This window comes from Chiloscyllium plagiosum, unplaced genomic scaffold (assembly GCF_037043375.1).
Source record: "Chiloscyllium plagiosum isolate Xiang-an unplaced genomic scaffold, Cpla_swu_hap1 HiC_scaffold_27, whole genome shotgun sequence".
NCBI lineage: Eukaryota > Metazoa > Chordata > Chondrichthyes > Orectolobiformes > Hemiscylliidae > Chiloscyllium > Chiloscyllium plagiosum.
Genome location: NW_028270165.1, coordinates 38,209,805 through 38,226,320, shown reverse-complemented (window position 1 = coordinate 38,226,320; position 16,516 = coordinate 38,209,805). Strand labels below are relative to the sequence as shown.

At 48.7% G+C, this 16,516-nt stretch overlaps 2 protein-coding genes across 2 annotated transcripts in view; both read left to right on the top strand.

Annotated features, from left to right (window-relative positions):
• The first annotated feature begins 7,929 nt into the window (after positions 1–7,929).
• Positions 7,930–11,745, top strand: LOC148143653 (uncharacterized). The gene is made up of 2 exons (XM_087974441.1): positions 7,930–9,368; positions 11,537–11,745. The coding sequence occupies exon 1, from the start codon at positions 7,968–7,970 to the stop codon at positions 8,781–8,783; it is 816 nt and encodes a 271-aa protein (XP_087830567.1). The 5' UTR covers positions 7,930–7,967; the 3' UTR covers positions 8,784–9,368; positions 11,537–11,745.
• Positions 11,746–11,881: 136 nt separating this feature from the next.
• The window catches only part of LOC148143647 (uncharacterized), a 267,997-nt gene continuing 263,362 nt past the window's right edge, over positions 11,882–16,516 (top strand). The window contains exons 1-2 of the mRNA XM_087975254.1: positions 11,882–12,492; positions 13,854–14,996. Coding sequence (XP_087831380.1) covers positions 14,262–14,996 — 735 coding nt within the window. The 5' untranslated portion in view covers positions 11,882–12,492; positions 13,854–14,261. The remainder of the gene's footprint in view (positions 12,493–13,853; positions 14,997–16,516) is intronic.

The following is a 16,516-nucleotide window of genomic DNA, read 5'->3' as shown; positions in this document are numbered from 1 at the left end:
TAGTCATAGAGATGGATAGTACGGAAACAGACCCTTCGGTCCAACTCGTTCATGTCGGCCAGATATTGCAACCTAATCTAGTCCCGCTTGCCAGCACCCAGCCGATATCCCTGTTCATATAGTGTTGATTTGCAGCAGCTGAAAGGAAAGGGAGTGATTCTCTGGGGTGGAGACAGACTCAGGAAATGTTGGACCAGGTCTGTGTCTCAGTTGGCAAACACATGGCAAATGCAGTACCTCAATGTGAAGCTATAGCCTTTGCTGTGGCAAAAAAAAAAGCAGAAAGGAGGTGCGTTTTTAAATGTGATACATTGGGATGTGGAGAAAGTGAGGATTGCAGATGCTGAAGATCAGAGTCGCACCCATATTCCCAATTTCTTCATCTCCACTGCATCTGCTCCCAGGAGGACCAGTTCCAATACCGAACAACCCAGATGGCCTCCTTCAAAGACAGCAATTTCCCCCCAGACATGATCGACGATGCTCTCCACCGCATCTCCTCCACTTCCCGCTCCTCCGCCCTTGAGCCCACCCCCCCCCTCCAATCGCCACCAGGCCACAACCCCACTGGTCCTCACCTACCACCCCACCAACCTCCATATACATCGTATCATCCGTCGTCATTTCTGCCACCTCCAAATGGACCCCATCATCAGGAATATGTTTCCCTCCCCTCCCCTATCAGCGTTCCGAAAAGACCACTCCCTCCGTGACTCCCTCGTCAGGTCCACAGCCCCCACCAACCCAACCTCCACTCCCGGCACCTTCCCCTGCAACCGCAAGAAATGCAAAACTTGCGTCCACACCTTCAGATTCCTGAAGAAGAGCTCATGCCCGAAACGTCGATTCTCCTGCTCCTTGGATGCTGCCTGACCTGCTGTGCTTTTCCAGCAACACATTTTCAGCCCACACCTCCCCCCTTACTTCCCTCCAAGACCCCAAGGGATCCTTCCATATTCACCACAAATTCACCGGCACCTCCACACACATCATTTACTGCATCCGCTGTACCCGATGTGGCCTCCTTTACATTGGGGAGACAGGCCGCCTACTTGCAGAATGTTTCAGAGAACACCTCTAGGACACCCGGACCAACCAACCCAACCACCCCGTGGCTCAACACTTCAACTCCCCCTCCCACTCCACCAAGGACATGCAGGTCCTTGGACTCCTCCATCGCCAGACCATGGCAACATGACGGCTGGAGGAAGAGCGCCTCATCTTCCGCCTAGGAACCCTCCAACCACAAGGGATGACCTCAGATTTCTCCAGTTTCCTCATTTCCCCCCCCCCCCTTGTCTCAGTCCCAACCCTCAAACTCAGCACCACCTTCCTAACCTGCAATCTTCTTCCTAACCACTCCGGCCTATCACCCTCACCTTAACCTCCTTCTACCTATCGCATTTCCAACGCCCCTCCCCCAAGTCCCTCCTCCCTACCTTTTATCTTAGCCTGTTTGCCACACTTTCCTCATTCCTGAAGAAGGGCTCATGTCCGAAACGTCGATTCTCATGCTCCTTGGATGCTGCCTGACTTGCTGCACTTTTCCACCAACATATTTTCAGCTCTGACCTCCAGCATCTGCAGTCCTCACTTTCTCCTAAAAGTACAGCTAGTCAGGCAGCATGAGAGTTGATGTTTTGGGCACAAGCCCTTCATCAACAATGATGTGTAGATGTACAATGGGACCTCAGTGTCCTTCTGCACCAGTCACTGCCAGTTGTCGGACAAGTGCAGCAAGCTATCAGCAAGGCAAGTGGTATATTAGCAAGAGGAATTGAGTTCAGAAGTGGGGATGTCTTCCTGCAGTTAGAGGGGTCATTGAACGTATTCACTGCTGAGTTCATCTGATATTTTGAACAACAATGAAATGGATGTTTATGGAGGATATTAAGAAAATTGTTTCAAGACCAGAATAGAACAGTTACAGTGTCAGACAGCACAGAAACAGCCCCTTCAGTCCAACTAGTCCATGCTGACTATGTTCTCAAACTAAACTAGTCCCACCTGCCAGTATTTGGTCCATATCCTCTGAATCTTTCCTATTCAGATACTTATCCAAATGTCCTTTAAATGCTATAACTGCACCACTTCCTCAGGACATTCATTCCACACGCGAACCACTCTCTGTAAAATGAAAAATAATGTCCCTCATGTTTTTCAAATCTTTCTCCTCTCTCCTTCAAAATTTGCTCCCTAATCTTGACACCCCCACCCAAGGGAAAGGACATCTGCCATTCACGTAGCTAGATCTGTCATGATTTAATCAACCTCAGTAAGGTCACCTCTCAACCTCCTATGCTCCAATGAAAAATGTCCCAGCCTGTCCACCAAAATGTAGGTATATTCATATCCAGTTATGATCTGTGCAATACTGGTCCAGGCACGAAAGACCAAATGTCCTAGTCCTGCTCCCAATTCTCACCCTCTGTGTCCAGGACAGCAAGAGACCATAACACATTGGAGCTGAGATTAGGCCATTCAGCCCATCAGGTCTGCTGATAGCACACAATCGCAGCTGATAAGTTTCTCAGGCCCATTCTCCTGCTTTCTCCCCGTAACCCTTGATCCCCTTGATACTCAAGAACCTGTCTACCTCCGTCTTAAATATTCTCAATGACCTGTCCTTTACAGCTTTCTGTGGCAATGAATTCCAAAGATTCACCACTCTCTGGTTGAAGGAGTTTCTCCTTATCACAGTTCCAAAAGGCCTTCCCTTTACTCTAAGGCTGTGCCTTGAGGTTCTTGTCTCTCCTACCAATGGAAACATCTTCCCAACATCCAGTCTGTCCATGCCATTCAGTATTCTGTATGTTTCAATTAGAGTGTGGGCCTGTGTATCAGCATGAACCAGACCCTTCAGGATGAGATGCAGCAGGAATTAGGTGGGATTAAGATTTTCAGCTTCTAGGGAATAAGAGAGTTTGCTATAAATGGGAATTGAGCAGGTGGGTCATTGGGCCGAAGATTGGGAGATGGAGTTTAATTTAGACAAATGTGAGGAGTTGCATTTTGGTCAAGCAATCCAGGCAGAACTGACACAGTTAAGGGGAGTGTTGCTGAATAAAGACCTTGTAGTGCAGGTTCATAATTCCTTGAAAGTGGAGTCTCAGGTAGCTACGATAGTAAAGAAGGCATTCAGTATGCTTTCCTTTCTTGGTCAGAGCATTGAGTATGGGAATTGGGAGGTCATGTGGCCGCTGTCCACGAAATTGGTTGGGCCACTTTTGGAACACTGCATTCAATTCTAGTCTCCTTGATATAGAAAAGATGTTGTGAAACTTTGAAAGAGGTTGGAAAAGATTTACAAGGTTGTTGCCAGACTTGGAGGGTTTAAACTACTGGGAGAGGGAGAATAGGCCAGGGATATTTTCCCTGGAGCATCAGAAACTGAGGGCATTGACGTTGTAACGGGCATGGATAGGGTGAATACCCAAGATCTTTTCCCCGGGATGGTGCAGTCCAAAACTAGACGGTGCATATTTGAGGTGAGAGGAGAATGATTCATAAGTGTGGTTGTGAAGATTGGACTTTCAGAGCAGCTGTCAAAGATGTTTTGCCCTGACTAGGAGCAGAAGTTGTAACAGTAAAATCTTTCATTTATGAGCAAACAACTGAGTGAGTGAGTACATCCGGGATTTTGGGGGTAAGTGGGAATTCATTGCACTTTGGGGATGCAGCCCTTCCCTATCCAGTCATTTCTGCTGTTGGGTGAGACTAGACCTCAAGATTAGGGGGAGTAGCTTTCAAACACCGATTAGGAGTGAATCTATGGAATTCTCTGCCCAATGAAGCAGTAAAGGCCACTTCAGTATATTGAAGACACAGTTGGATGGGTTTTTGCATGGTTGGTGAATTAAGGGTAGCTTTGACAATGCAGGGAGGAGGAGCTGCGATGATCTTAATGAATGGCAGAGTAGGCCTGACAGGACAAATGGCCTACTCCTGCTTTTATTACTATGGAACTAGAACCCTGCATTTCCCATGGCTAACCCAGCTTCAGGATGACAAGGATTGGATCCTGAATATTGAGGGGGTAGTCAAATGGGAAGCGAGGTCAAGGTAGAGGGTTGGCACTGCTAATCAAAGCATTGATCATAGGGTAGTCTGGTGTCAGCTCAGATTTCAGGTCCTGATTTCTCTCTCCTCTGTTGATCTCCCTGTTCGCTTAGAGTAAGATGTTGGCCTGTCAGCTCTGCTGGATTTCTGCTGAAGCTTTGACACCCATTTTTACACCATTTGGAACAATAAAACATTGGGTCAATTGAGACCCAACCCACCATCTCTCAGCCTGTCAACCATTCAGATACAGTGTTGTCATAGCAGGGAATCAAACAAGAAAAACGAATCAAAATTAAAAATAAATAGATCCTCGTGCTTAATGTTTGTTCACTAGTAAGTAAACCAGAATAGGGTTCTCCCAGGATTCTTATAGTGCCCTATTTTGAGGAATTCTGTCCCTTACATCTAACTATTAGTCCCCAGCTATAATTTACAACAACATTTACAACCACAGAAATAAAGCATGTTATCTCAATGTCTGTGTGATATGCAGCACAGAAATAGACTTTTTATTTCTCTCATGCGTGTGTGTGTATACACACAAGTCCATTGCAGTGAATTTGTATTTGCAGCATTATATTTGCCGATACATTCTATTTTGCTCCTAAAATGAACAATCTCCAGGCAGTCAATACATGTAGTATTATGTAAATTCAACTTTTGAAAATAGAACCAGCCTGACTCAAGGTTAGGATACAGACAGACTCTGATCTCACACCTTTCATGCATTGTCTGAGCTGAAATAGTCGTAGAGATGTACAGCACAGAAATAGACCCTGCGATCCAACTTGTCCATGCCGACTAGATATCCCAACCCATCTAGTCCTACCTTCTCACACCCACCCCATATCCCTCCAAACCCTTGCTATTCATATATTCCATCCAGATCCCTTTCAAATGTTGCAATTGTACTAGCCTCCACCTCTTCCTCTTGCAGCTCATTCCGTACATGTACCACCCTCTTTGTGAAAAGGTTGCCCCTTAGGTCTCTTTTATATCTTTCCCCTCTCACCCTAAACATATGCCCTCTAGTTCTGCCATTCCCCCCTCCCTCCCCAACCCCCCACTCTCCTCCCCCCCAACCCCCCACTCTCCTCCCCCCCCAACCCCCCACTCTCCTCCCCCCCAACCCCCCACTCTCCTCCCCCCATCCCCCCAGACTGAAAGATGTCATCTTTTGTTATAAAACCATTGTTATCTCGAAGGTGCCTTGCAGGAAATTGTGGGATTTACATATTTGTGATACCTGCAACACATTCTAAAAGATGAAAGATTACACAATCCAGCTTTGTTCAATAGATCATTTCAGTGGCAGGGCACTGTCATGTTTTTTCATAAATTCTATGCGTTATGATCTTATTCTCCACAACCACATGAAGGAGCAGCGCTCCAAATGCTACTCCTTTCAAATAAACCTGTTGGATGATAACCTGGCGTTGTGTGATTTTTAACTTTGCCAATCCACCTTTACCTGGACAATGCTAAATTACCCATAGTGCCAGGGTTGTGCAGGCTCGGGTGGATTAGTCAGGGGGTGAATGTAGAGGAATGGGTGTGGGTGGGTTACCCTTTGGAGGGTCGGTGTGGACTCGTTGGGCCGAATTGCCTGCTTCCACATTATGGGGATTTGTTGAAGGGAAGGGATTTTCCCAACTGTGCAGGGCAGCGCCGGCCGTCCGGAGCGGACGTAATGCGGGTCAGTCTGACACCGACCGCAGCAGGCGCAGTGAGGGTCAGCTGGACGCCGGCCATCCGCAGCAGGCGCAGTGAGGGCCAGCCGGACGCCGTCCGTCCGCAGCAGGCGCAGTGAGGGTCAGCCGGACGCCGTCCGTCCGGAGCAGGCGCAGTGAGGGCCAGCCGGACGCCGTCCGTCCGGAGCAGGCGCAGTGAGGGCCAGCCGGACGCCGTCCGTCCGGAGCAGGCGCAGTGAGGGCCAGCCAGACCCCGTCCGTCCGGAGCAGGCGCAGTGAGGGCCAGCCGGACGCCGTCCGTCCGGAGCAGGCGCAGTGAGGGCCAGCCGGACGCCGTCCGTCCGGAGCAGGCGCAGTGAGGGTCAGCCGGACGCCGTCCGTCCGGAGCAGGAGCAGTGAGGGTCAGCCGGACGCCGTCCGTCCGGAGCAGGCGCAGTGAGGGCCAGCCGGACGCCGTCCGTCCGGAGCAGGCGCAGTGAGGGCCAGCCAGACGCCGTCCGTCCGGAGCAGGCGCAGTGAGGGCCAGCCGGACGCCATCCAATCCGAGCAGGCGCAGTAAGGGTCAGCCGGACGCTTTCCGTCCGGAGCGGGCGCAGCGAGGGCCAGCCGGATCCAGGCCCTCCGGAGCACGTGTAATGCAGGTCAGTGGGACGCCGGCCATCTGGAGCAGGCGTAATGCGGGTTAATCGCACGCCGGAGTCCGGAGCCGGCGCAGTGCGGGGGCTGGGTGTTGGCCTCGGTCCGCCCTTGTGAATCATTATTGATGTCACAACGCGGAAGTGGCCCTGTCAGTTTGAGTGAAACTCTTTCCGTCTGGGCAACTCTTCATCCTGGGGGCGAGAGAGAGAAGGGAGGGACATTTGTTCACTTTAGCAACTGGAGTGAACAAACTCCGCTATGAATCTTAATTACCCGTGTGAGTGAAGATGGAACTATAGGTTGTTTTCCCTAGCGCGGCAGTGTCTGAGGGGTGACCTTATAGACTTGTATAAAATCATCAGTGGTGTGGATCGGGTAAATAGACAAGGTCTTTTACCTGGGATAGGGGAGTCCAGGACGAGGTAGTAACAAGGTTTAGGGTGAGGGTGGGTGGGGTGGACATTTAAAAGCATCAGAAGGGGCAAATTTTTCACGCAGAGCCTGGTGCATGTTTGGAATGAGCTGCCAGAGGAAGTGATGGAGGTTGGTACAATTACAGTATGTAAAAGACATTTGGATTGGTGTATGAATAGAAAGGGTTAAGAAGCATATGGGCCAAGTGCTGGCAAATGCAACTAGATTAATTTAGGATATCTGGAAGACTTTGGCTGAAGGGTCATTTTCTGTGCTGTATATCTCTATGACTCTGGCTTTCCACTAATGTTTGCCACATCTGTATGTTCAGTTTCTCTCTGGTGTCAGTGTTAACGCCTTGATGTCTCATTTTGTTCCCCTCTTCCTGGGGGCGTTAACCATCTTGTATCTGGTTGTTCCTCAAGAAGCTGCATGGCAGGTTCACCCTGAATTAACATTTTTGTTTGCTTCCCAAAATTAGACCTGTTCGCTCTCAGCAGCAGCATCCCAATGTCGTGGAAGATATTAACTTTCAGGTGGAGTTATCCAAACTTCAGAGAGATGTCAGTCTTGATATTTTTGCTTTTCTGCCCCAGTAAGATCCTGAATCAGTACCTTCAGGAGAATTAGTTAAAAGGGAGTGAGAATAGAGAGAGAGAGTGGGATGGTGCTTTCAATTTTGTGGAAAATTCTGCAGAAAGTAGAATTGCTTGTTCTGAGTTTCTATTCTGGACTGACAGTGATGACATTTGTAATCTCTTTTTACAGAGTATTTGAAGATAGAAGTTTCAAATCAACAGATGAAGGGCTTATGCCCAAAACATCAACTCTCCTGCTCCTCAGGTGCTGCCTGACCTGATGTGCTTTTCCAGCACACTTCTCGACTCACTGTACGGCATCTGCAATCCTCGCTTTGACATCAATATCTGACAGTCACTCAATCCATTAGGACCTCAGCAATTTTCAACTTAGATTCTGTGAGAAGGAGCAAAGCTTTTTGGTTCCTGTTTCAGTACATTTTCAGCATCAGTGGGACTGGATGAGAGACCCACTGTTGAACCGCACTGAATGTGGAGCCTGGAAGAGTGATACGGCCTGGAACGAGGAATTCACGGTGGGGAGAGGCTATACACGTGTTTGTGTGCAGCTGAAACTTTGGCCATGGAGAATCCTGAGGAATCTCACCCTGTGGAGAAACCGTGGAAGTGTGGCGACTGTGGAAAAGGCTTCCGTGTCCCGTCTGCCCTGGAGATTCATCAGCGCAGTCACACCAGGGAAAGGCCATTCTCCTGCACCGAGTGCAGGAAGGGTTTTACCCAGGCCTCCACCCTGCTGAGGCACCAGCTGGTCCACACGGGGGAGAGGCCATTCTCCTGCCCTGAGTGCAGGAAGGGCTTTACCCAGGCCGCCTCCATGCTGAGGCACCAGCGGCGCCACACAGGGGAGAGGCCCTTCAGGTGTCCCGAGTGTGGGAAGGGCTTTACCCGGGCCTCCATCCTGCTGACCCACCAGCGGGTCCACACAGGAGAGAGGCCATTCCCCTGCCCCGAATGCGGGAAGGCCTTCAGCAATTCCTCCCACCTTCTGACCCACCAGCGTGTCCACACGCGGGAAAGGCCCTTCAGCTGTCCCGAGTGTGGGAAGGGATTCAGTCAAGTGGGCACCTTGCGGAAGCACCAGCTGCTCCACACCGGGGAGAGGCCGTTCAGCTGCCCCAAGTGCTGGAAAGCTTTCAGTGATTCCTCTGCCCTGCTGAGACATCAGCTGGTCCACACGGGGGAGTGGCCTTTCGGGTGCCCCGACTGCGGGAAGGGCTTTAGCGATTCCTCCAATCTCCAGACCCACCGGCGGGTCCACACAGGGGAAAGGCCCTTCAGTTGCCTCGAGTGCGGGAAGGCCTTCACCTGCTCCTCCCTCCTGCGGAGGCACCAGCGAGTTCATTTGCCATCGCAGGGGGTTGAAGGAATGACAGCCTAGTGGCATTATCAACTGGACTAACAACCCAGTTCCGGCGAATCCTGCCGCGGGAGATGACGGAATTGGAATTCGGTCAGAAACCTGGAGTTCAGTATTTAACGATGAAACCATTTTTCGGGGCAAAGAAAACCCCCATCTGACTGACTCATGTCCTTTTTAGGGAAGGAAACTGTTGTTAGGGGAAAGGATTCACTCAGCCGTCCCAGCTGCATTGTTTCCCTGGTCTGGCCTACGCACGACTGACTCCAGACCTACAGCAGTGTGGCTCTATCTTTTTTTTCTCCCGTTGGCCTTTGGATAGTTCGAAACTGTCAGTAACTCCATCTCCACAGAGTCTACTACGCATGCTCCTCAGTGTCAGCAAAAACACCGCCCATGCTTGTAGCTGTCCGCAAAAACGGCGCTATGTTGTTTTGATGGACCAATGAGGAGTACTGGAGGACCGGTAGGAGTCTAGTGTTCTTGTTAAACACAGCCTCTCTATTGTCTGAAGGTGGACCATTAGCTTCTCAAGCTGCTGCTGCTTCTCTCTATGAATGAAGATTGAGATTCACCACAGACTGGAACTTCCTCTGTCCAACATCTGTGAGCACAGCGATCTCTCTTCTCTCCCCCTCTTCTACTCTCTTTTTTTTCATGCTGGGGTTCAATTTGTGACTTGAAGCAACTAAAAGCAAAGGGAGGGAATCCAGGGAGGGGACAGACTGGAAAAGTTGGTCCAAGTCTGTGTCTCAATTGGCAAACACATGGCAAATGTATTACCTCAGTGTGAAGTTATAGCCGGTGTTGTGGAAAAAGAAAACAGCACAAAACATTGTTTAAATGATCATATATTGGGATGGCAGAAGCTGGAGATCAGAGTCAAAAAATGTGGCACTGGAAGCACAGCAGGTCAGACAGCATCCGAGGAGCAGGAGAGTTGATGTTTCAGGCACAAGCCCTTCATCAGGAATGTTGTGTGGATGGACAAAGAGGTCTCAGCGTTTTTTCACACCAGGAGAAATTGAGGTCTGCAGATGCTGGAGATCAGAGTTGAGAGTGTTGCTGGAAAAGCACAGCTGTTCAGGCAGAATCAGAGGAGCAGGAGAATCGACGTTTTGGGCTGATTCTCCTGCTTCTTGGATGCTGCCTGACCTGCTGTGCTTTTCCAGCAACATGTTCTTCCACACCAATCAATGCCAGTTGTCAGACAGGTGCAGCAAGCAATGCACAAGGCAAGTGGTATATTAGCAAGAGGAACTGAGTTCAGAAGTGGGGATGTCTTCCTGCAGGTATGGGGTCACTGAATACATTCAAGGCTGAGTTCATCTGATATTTTAAACAACAATGAATTGGATGGGTATTGGGGAAGGCAAGAAAATGGTTGTGATGACCAGTAAAAGAAGAGTTAAAGTCAGACAACACAGAAACAGACCCTTATCCGAGGATGGATGTGGTGTTCCCTACATTGGACAAACAGGCAGAAAACTAGCCACTAGGATATATGAACATCAACTAGCCACAAAAAGACATCACCCACTATCCCTAGTATCCTTACAGATGCATGAGGAAGGACACCACTTCGACTGGCACAACACATCCACCCCAGGACAAGCCAAACAGAGACACGCATGAGAATTCCTAGAAGCATAGCATTCCAACCAGAATTCTATCAACAAATACATTGACTTGGATCCAATTTACACCCCCCCCCCTTCCCCCCCCCCCCCCCCCCCCCCCCCCGGAAAAAGAACAGGAAATGACATTGCCATACGAAATGATGCCACCACAGGAAATGACATCACCAACCCAAACATCTAAATAGAAAGTGGGCTACACCACTGGTGCTTCATCTGGAGGCTCACTGCAGATGTTACCTAGTATAGTGATGGAAAATGAACCTTTCAGCTCAGCGAGCAAACCTACATCCAGAACCTCACCCTGAGCTACAAACCTTCTCAAAACTCACCAGTTTCATGGTCCAATCTGGTTGCTGAAATTCTTCATATTGATGGATCCACTCCAATTAAACACTGGGAAGAATGAAGCCACTGGTTTCCAGTTTTTGCATCCATCTTCATTCCTCAGCCTCCATCTCTCTCCCTTATAACTCTCAGATTCAGCCAGGCTGTTCATAACTTGCTGTATTGGATTCTGAGAGGAGCTTCTGACCTGTGACAGCACAAAGCCTCCTGTATCTGCCTCTGTCATCTCATTCGAGCCTGTCCCATTCCCAAAGTAGCTGCTGCTGCCGGAATCATCTTTGCTCCCTTCCTTACCTCCAGGCTTGACTACTTCACTGCTGCAATCAATAATTTTACGCATTTGCCCTTCTGTAAACTTGAAATTATCTAAGACTTTGCTCTTGTATCATGGCAACAATTCTCATTCCTCTGTGGCTCATGTGTCCACTGACCTGTGCTGGTGCCCATTCAAGCAACAACCAAATTTTAAAATTCTCATTTTAGTCTTCAAATCTCTCCAATGGTTTCTCCCATCTTTATCTTTGTAATCTCTGTATGTTGAGATGAGTGTGCTGCTCCAATAGTGAGTGTCTTTGAACAGAACTTGCAGGTAATGGTCTCCCATGTAACTGCTGCTCTTGACCTTCTTAACGGTAGTAGTTTGAAAGGAGCTATCTAAAGAGTTTTGACTTTCCAAACATCCTGATATTGCTTCCTTGATAATTGATTCTAACAACTTCCCATTAACAGCTGTTGAACTAACTGGTCTGCAATTTCTCACGTATTGCTTCTCTCCCTTTTTGAATACAGGTGTTACATTAGTATTTTTCCACTCCAGTGGATTCATAAGATATCAGAGGCCATTCAGCCCAGCAAGTCTGCTCCGTCACCCAATCATGGCTGAAGTCAACTCCTTTCTGGCGCTTTCTCTTCGTAACCTTTGATCACCTTAGAATGAAGACTAAAATGACAATCAAGAATCTACCTATCTCAGTCTTAAATAAACTCAATAAATCTTTCTTGTGTCCAAGGAATTTTGGAATATTGTAACTAACGTATCCACTGCCTTTAGTACATTAGAATGTGGGCCATTAGGCCCAGGGGACCTGTCCGCCCTCAATCCCGATAGTGTACCTATCGACGTTGATTGTTTAAGTGCTACCCTTTCTACAGCCTCTGACTTGCCTGTTCCAATAGGGATAGTATTGCTGTCCTCCAATGTGAAAGCTGAGGAAAGTTTTGGTTTAGCAGCTTTGCTATTTCAGTGTTCCCCCATTAACTCAGCGGTTTCACCTTCCAAGGGACCAACATTTACTTCAGCGATTCTGTTCCCTTCAGCATTCCAATACAAGCTCTTGCTATTCTTTTTGATATTTTGTGCTGGGTTTATTTCGCAATTTACCTTACCTATTTTTATGAAATTTATTCATATCCGTTTGTTTATGTCTGAAAGTTTCTCAATGCTTCAGCCTTCCAGAGGTCTGGAATAACATTTCTGAAAATTGAAAGAAAATACGTTCAAACTTAAAAGAAACTCACCTTGCAAGTGGCTGGGGGCGGGGAAAGCGATCGCCCCGCCCCCATTGTCACCGAATTCTTGGAGGACTCCTCCGACCGCGCCACTTCGGCGGTGATGACGTCACCAGGAGGGACCCGCCCCCTGAGTTGGCGCATGTGCAATGGGACATAGTGTGACTGAGTGTGGGAGAGGAATGGCGCCGGCGGCTGAAGGAACAAGAACAGGAGCCGCTGGAAAAGCTGAGCAGGTCCGGCAGCTCGTGTCGGGAGGAATGTGAGGAGGTGTTTCGGGTCCGGGGATCCTTCTTCAGAACAGGACCAGGTTTCAGGAACATCCCGGGGAGGTCGCCAGGCCCGAGCGCCAAGACCTGGCTCCTGCCCCCGGGGAGAGGAGACAGTGAGACAGGGTAGGATTGGGAACCGCGGGAGGAGGGAGACTGGGGAGTTTATAAACTCCTAGGGGGAGGCTCAGGCCTCCAATAGAAGCCCCACAGGCTCAGTGTTTACTTCACCGGCGAAGGAGCTCTCGGGTTGCCCGGGCAACCGGCCGCCAGCTTTGTGAGGGTCAGGCGCCTGTTGTCTTGGGACGGGGTTGTTGGATTGTTGTATAATATTGATCTCCTCTGTACTTTTAATCTTGAATATTTTTAAAATGTACACTGGCTTCAATTTCTGAATTCTAAGTACAGAAGCAAAATATAAACATCTCCTTACATGTATCCCAACATGTGCATAGGAGCTAAGACTGCCTCAAGATTTACTGAGGTGCTGAATCAATAGCTCTTTCCCTTTTGATTAATGAAGATGGTGCCCAGCAAACTCCTGCACACAGCCTGTTCTGTCAGCGTTTATGGGAGAGATATGATAGCAAAACCCGTGAAGCCAAGTAATTTGAAGTCACACTTTAGTGCTTTAATCCCCTCAAATTCAGCATTACGTCAAGGCTGTAGGTGTACCAGACTCCCTAGGACAGCCAGGATGGATAACAAAGAGGAGAGCTGAGGTGTTATCCTCGTCAAGCCTGTAACTTCTGCAAAAAACACCATCAAGTTAATTAAATGCAATGTCCCCTTCAGCAATCCCACGCTGGCTCTTCTTAATCCACCTTTCTCCATGTGACTACAAATTTTGACCAGAATAACGATTTCTGCTTTTCCACCAAATTTAAACTGGCTGCCCTCTAATTGCTGAGTAAATCTTTACAACCTTTCTAAAACAAGGCTAAAGTGTTTGCAGTTTTCCAGTCACTTCCTCCAATTCCATGGAAGACTGTTGAATTATGTCGAACGCTCCCACAATTTCTGTCGTCCCTTTCTTCAAGATCCTTGGATATATTTCATCAAGTCCCAGTGCCTTGTCAACTTCTAAGTGCCAACAGCTTATCGAAGACTTCTTTCATATTAATTTTGAACTTATACAGTGACAAAGTCACCTTGTTGGTTGCCCCGTAAGAATTGATTAGAGCAGAGTGAGAACAGAGGGGGAGAGAGTGGGATGGTGTTTTCAATTTTGTGAAATAAGAAAAGAATATTCTGCAGAAAGTAGAATTGCTTGTTCTGAATTTCTACCCTGCACTGACAGTGATGAATCTTATAATTTCTTTTTGCAGCGTATTTGAAGATCTGAAGACAGAAGTTTCAAAATGAACAGCTATAAGCGTTATGCCGGAAACATTGACTCTCCTGCACCTCGGATGCTGCCTGACCTGCTGTGCTTTTCCAGTGCTGCGCTTTTTGTCTCTGACTCTCCAGCGACTGCAGTCCTCACTTTGACATCAATGTCTGACAGTCACCCAATTCATCAGGACCGCAACAATTTTCAACTATGATTCTGTGAGAAGGAAACAAACTTTTTGGTTCTTGTTTGAGTACTTTTTCAGCATCAATAGGACTAGATGAGAGACCCTACTGTTGCAGCGCACTGAGCGTGGAGCGTGTAACAGCTATACGGCCTGAAAACAGGAATTCACAGTGGGGAGGGGCTGTACAAGTGTTTGCGTACAGCTGAAGCTTCAGCCATGGAGAAACTGGAGGAATCCCGCCCTGTGGAGAAACCATGGAAGTGTGGTAACTGTGGGAAAGGCTTTCATGCCCCGTCTGCCCCAGAGACTTATCAGCGCAGCCACACCGGGGAAAGGCCATTCTCCTGCCCAGTCTGTAGGAAGGCCTTCAGCAAATCCTCTGACCTGCTAAAGCACCACCAGATCCACAGAGGGGAGAGGCCATTCAGCTGCCCTGAGTGCGGCAAGGCATTCAGCAGTTCCACCACCCTGCTGACCCACAAGCGGGTCCAGGCGGGGGAGAGGCCCTTCAGCTGCTCCGAGTGTAGGAAGGCCTTCAGCAATTCCTCCGACCTCCTGAAGCACCAGCGGGTCCACACAGGGGAGAGGCCATTCTCCTGCCCTGACTGCGGACAGGCCTTCGGTGATTCCTCTGCCCTGCTGACCCACCGGCGGGTCCACACAGGGGAAAGGCCCTTCAGCTGTCCCAACTGCGGGAAGGCCTTCAGCAAATCCTCTGACCTGCTGAAGCACCAGCGGATCCACACGGGGGAGAGGCCGTTCTCCTGTCCCGAGTGTGGGAAGGCCTTCAGCTATTCCTCTGCCTTGCTGGCCCACCGGCGGGTCCACACCGGGGAAAGGCCCTTCAGCTGCCCCGAGTGTGGGAAGGCATTCAGCAGTTCCTCCTACAGGCTGAACCACCAACGGGTCCACACGGGTGAAAGGCCTTTCAGCTGCTTAGAGTGCGGGAAAGCCTTCAGCAATTCCTCCAACCTACTGACCCACCGGCGTGTCCACACAGAGGAGAGACCCTTCAGCTGTCCAGAGTGCGGGAAGGCCTTCAACAGTTCCTTCCACCTGCTGACCCATCAGCGGGTCCACACGGGGGAGAGGCCGTTCCCCTGCACCGTGTGCGGGAAGGCTTTTAGCAATTCCTCCAACCTGCTGAACCACCAGTGGGTCCACACGGGCGAGAAGCCCTTCACCTGCTCTCAGTGTGGGAAGGGTTTCACACGCTTCTTCAACCTGCGGAGCCACCAGCGAGTTCACGCGCCATTGCAGGAGGATTGAAGGAGCAACGGGTTGGTGGTGGTGTTGGGTGTGGAGAGTGTGTGGGCTTTGACCTTAAGCTGTTTTTTAAAAAGAACTACTTTTTCTATGCCTTTTTGCTGGGGGGAATCTGAAGCTGTAACAAAGTTGGTCACAGTAAAGTTTACCTGAACTTAACGTCGGGTTCAGGCTCTCATTGAAAGCTTTGAGCTCCAAATGGTTTTTGTTTTAAAGCTGCTCATTTCTTTCAGCCTCCTGCACTAAGTTTCCAATGTCGTGTATCAGATGGAGTAGTGAATGAGTAGCTACTATCGTTAGAAATTGTAAATTTTTCAGGAGTGCAGGTACTGCACCATTTCATCAGCATTGTAAAGTTTACTGGCAGCAGTAAAGGGTGTGGGCCGAGTTCACTAGAAACGATGTGGAGGGGCCGGTGTTGAACTGGGGTGGGTAAAGTTAAAAAGCACCAGGTTATAGTCCAATAGGTTTATTTGGATGCACTAGCTTCCAGAGCACTGCTCCTTCATCAGGTAGCTGTGGAGCAGGATCATAAGACACAGAATTTAAAGCAAAAGATCACAGTGTCATGCAACAGAAATGATATATTGAAAAAAACCTGGATTGCTGTTAAGTCTTTCATCTTTTAGAATGGGTTGCAGGTTTTGTTTCATTAATGTATAAATCCCAGAATATTTTTTAAGTCAGTCTCGAGATGACTTAAGGTTTTATAAAAATAGGTGACATCTCAGCTCTCAATGTATGAAAGGTGTGAAGTTTGAGTGTGTCTGTATCCAAATCTTGAATCAGAATGGTTCTATTATCAAAGTAGGAATTTATAAAATAATACATGGATTGACTACCTGCCGATTTCTGCTCAAAGCGCACATCGAATGTATCTGCAAATGCAAATTCACCACATAGACCCATGTGTATGTGTTTGCAAGTGTGCATGCTTGGTAACGTTTGTGTGATGGAGTATAAGCCTCTGAGAAGGCATGTGTGGGGTGTGTTTGTATGTGTGTGTCTGAGAGACCATGTGTATGTAAGAGAGCGTGTGAGTGTATAATGTAGTGGAGTGACCCAAGGTCCCTGTTGAGACCATCCTCATGGGTTCCGAACGTGGCTATCAGCCTCTGCTTGGCCACTAAAAACAATTGAGCAGTTGTACAACATGCATTGGAGCGTACTGGGTGGAACTTATCTTTTGCTTTGCAGAAGGTGGG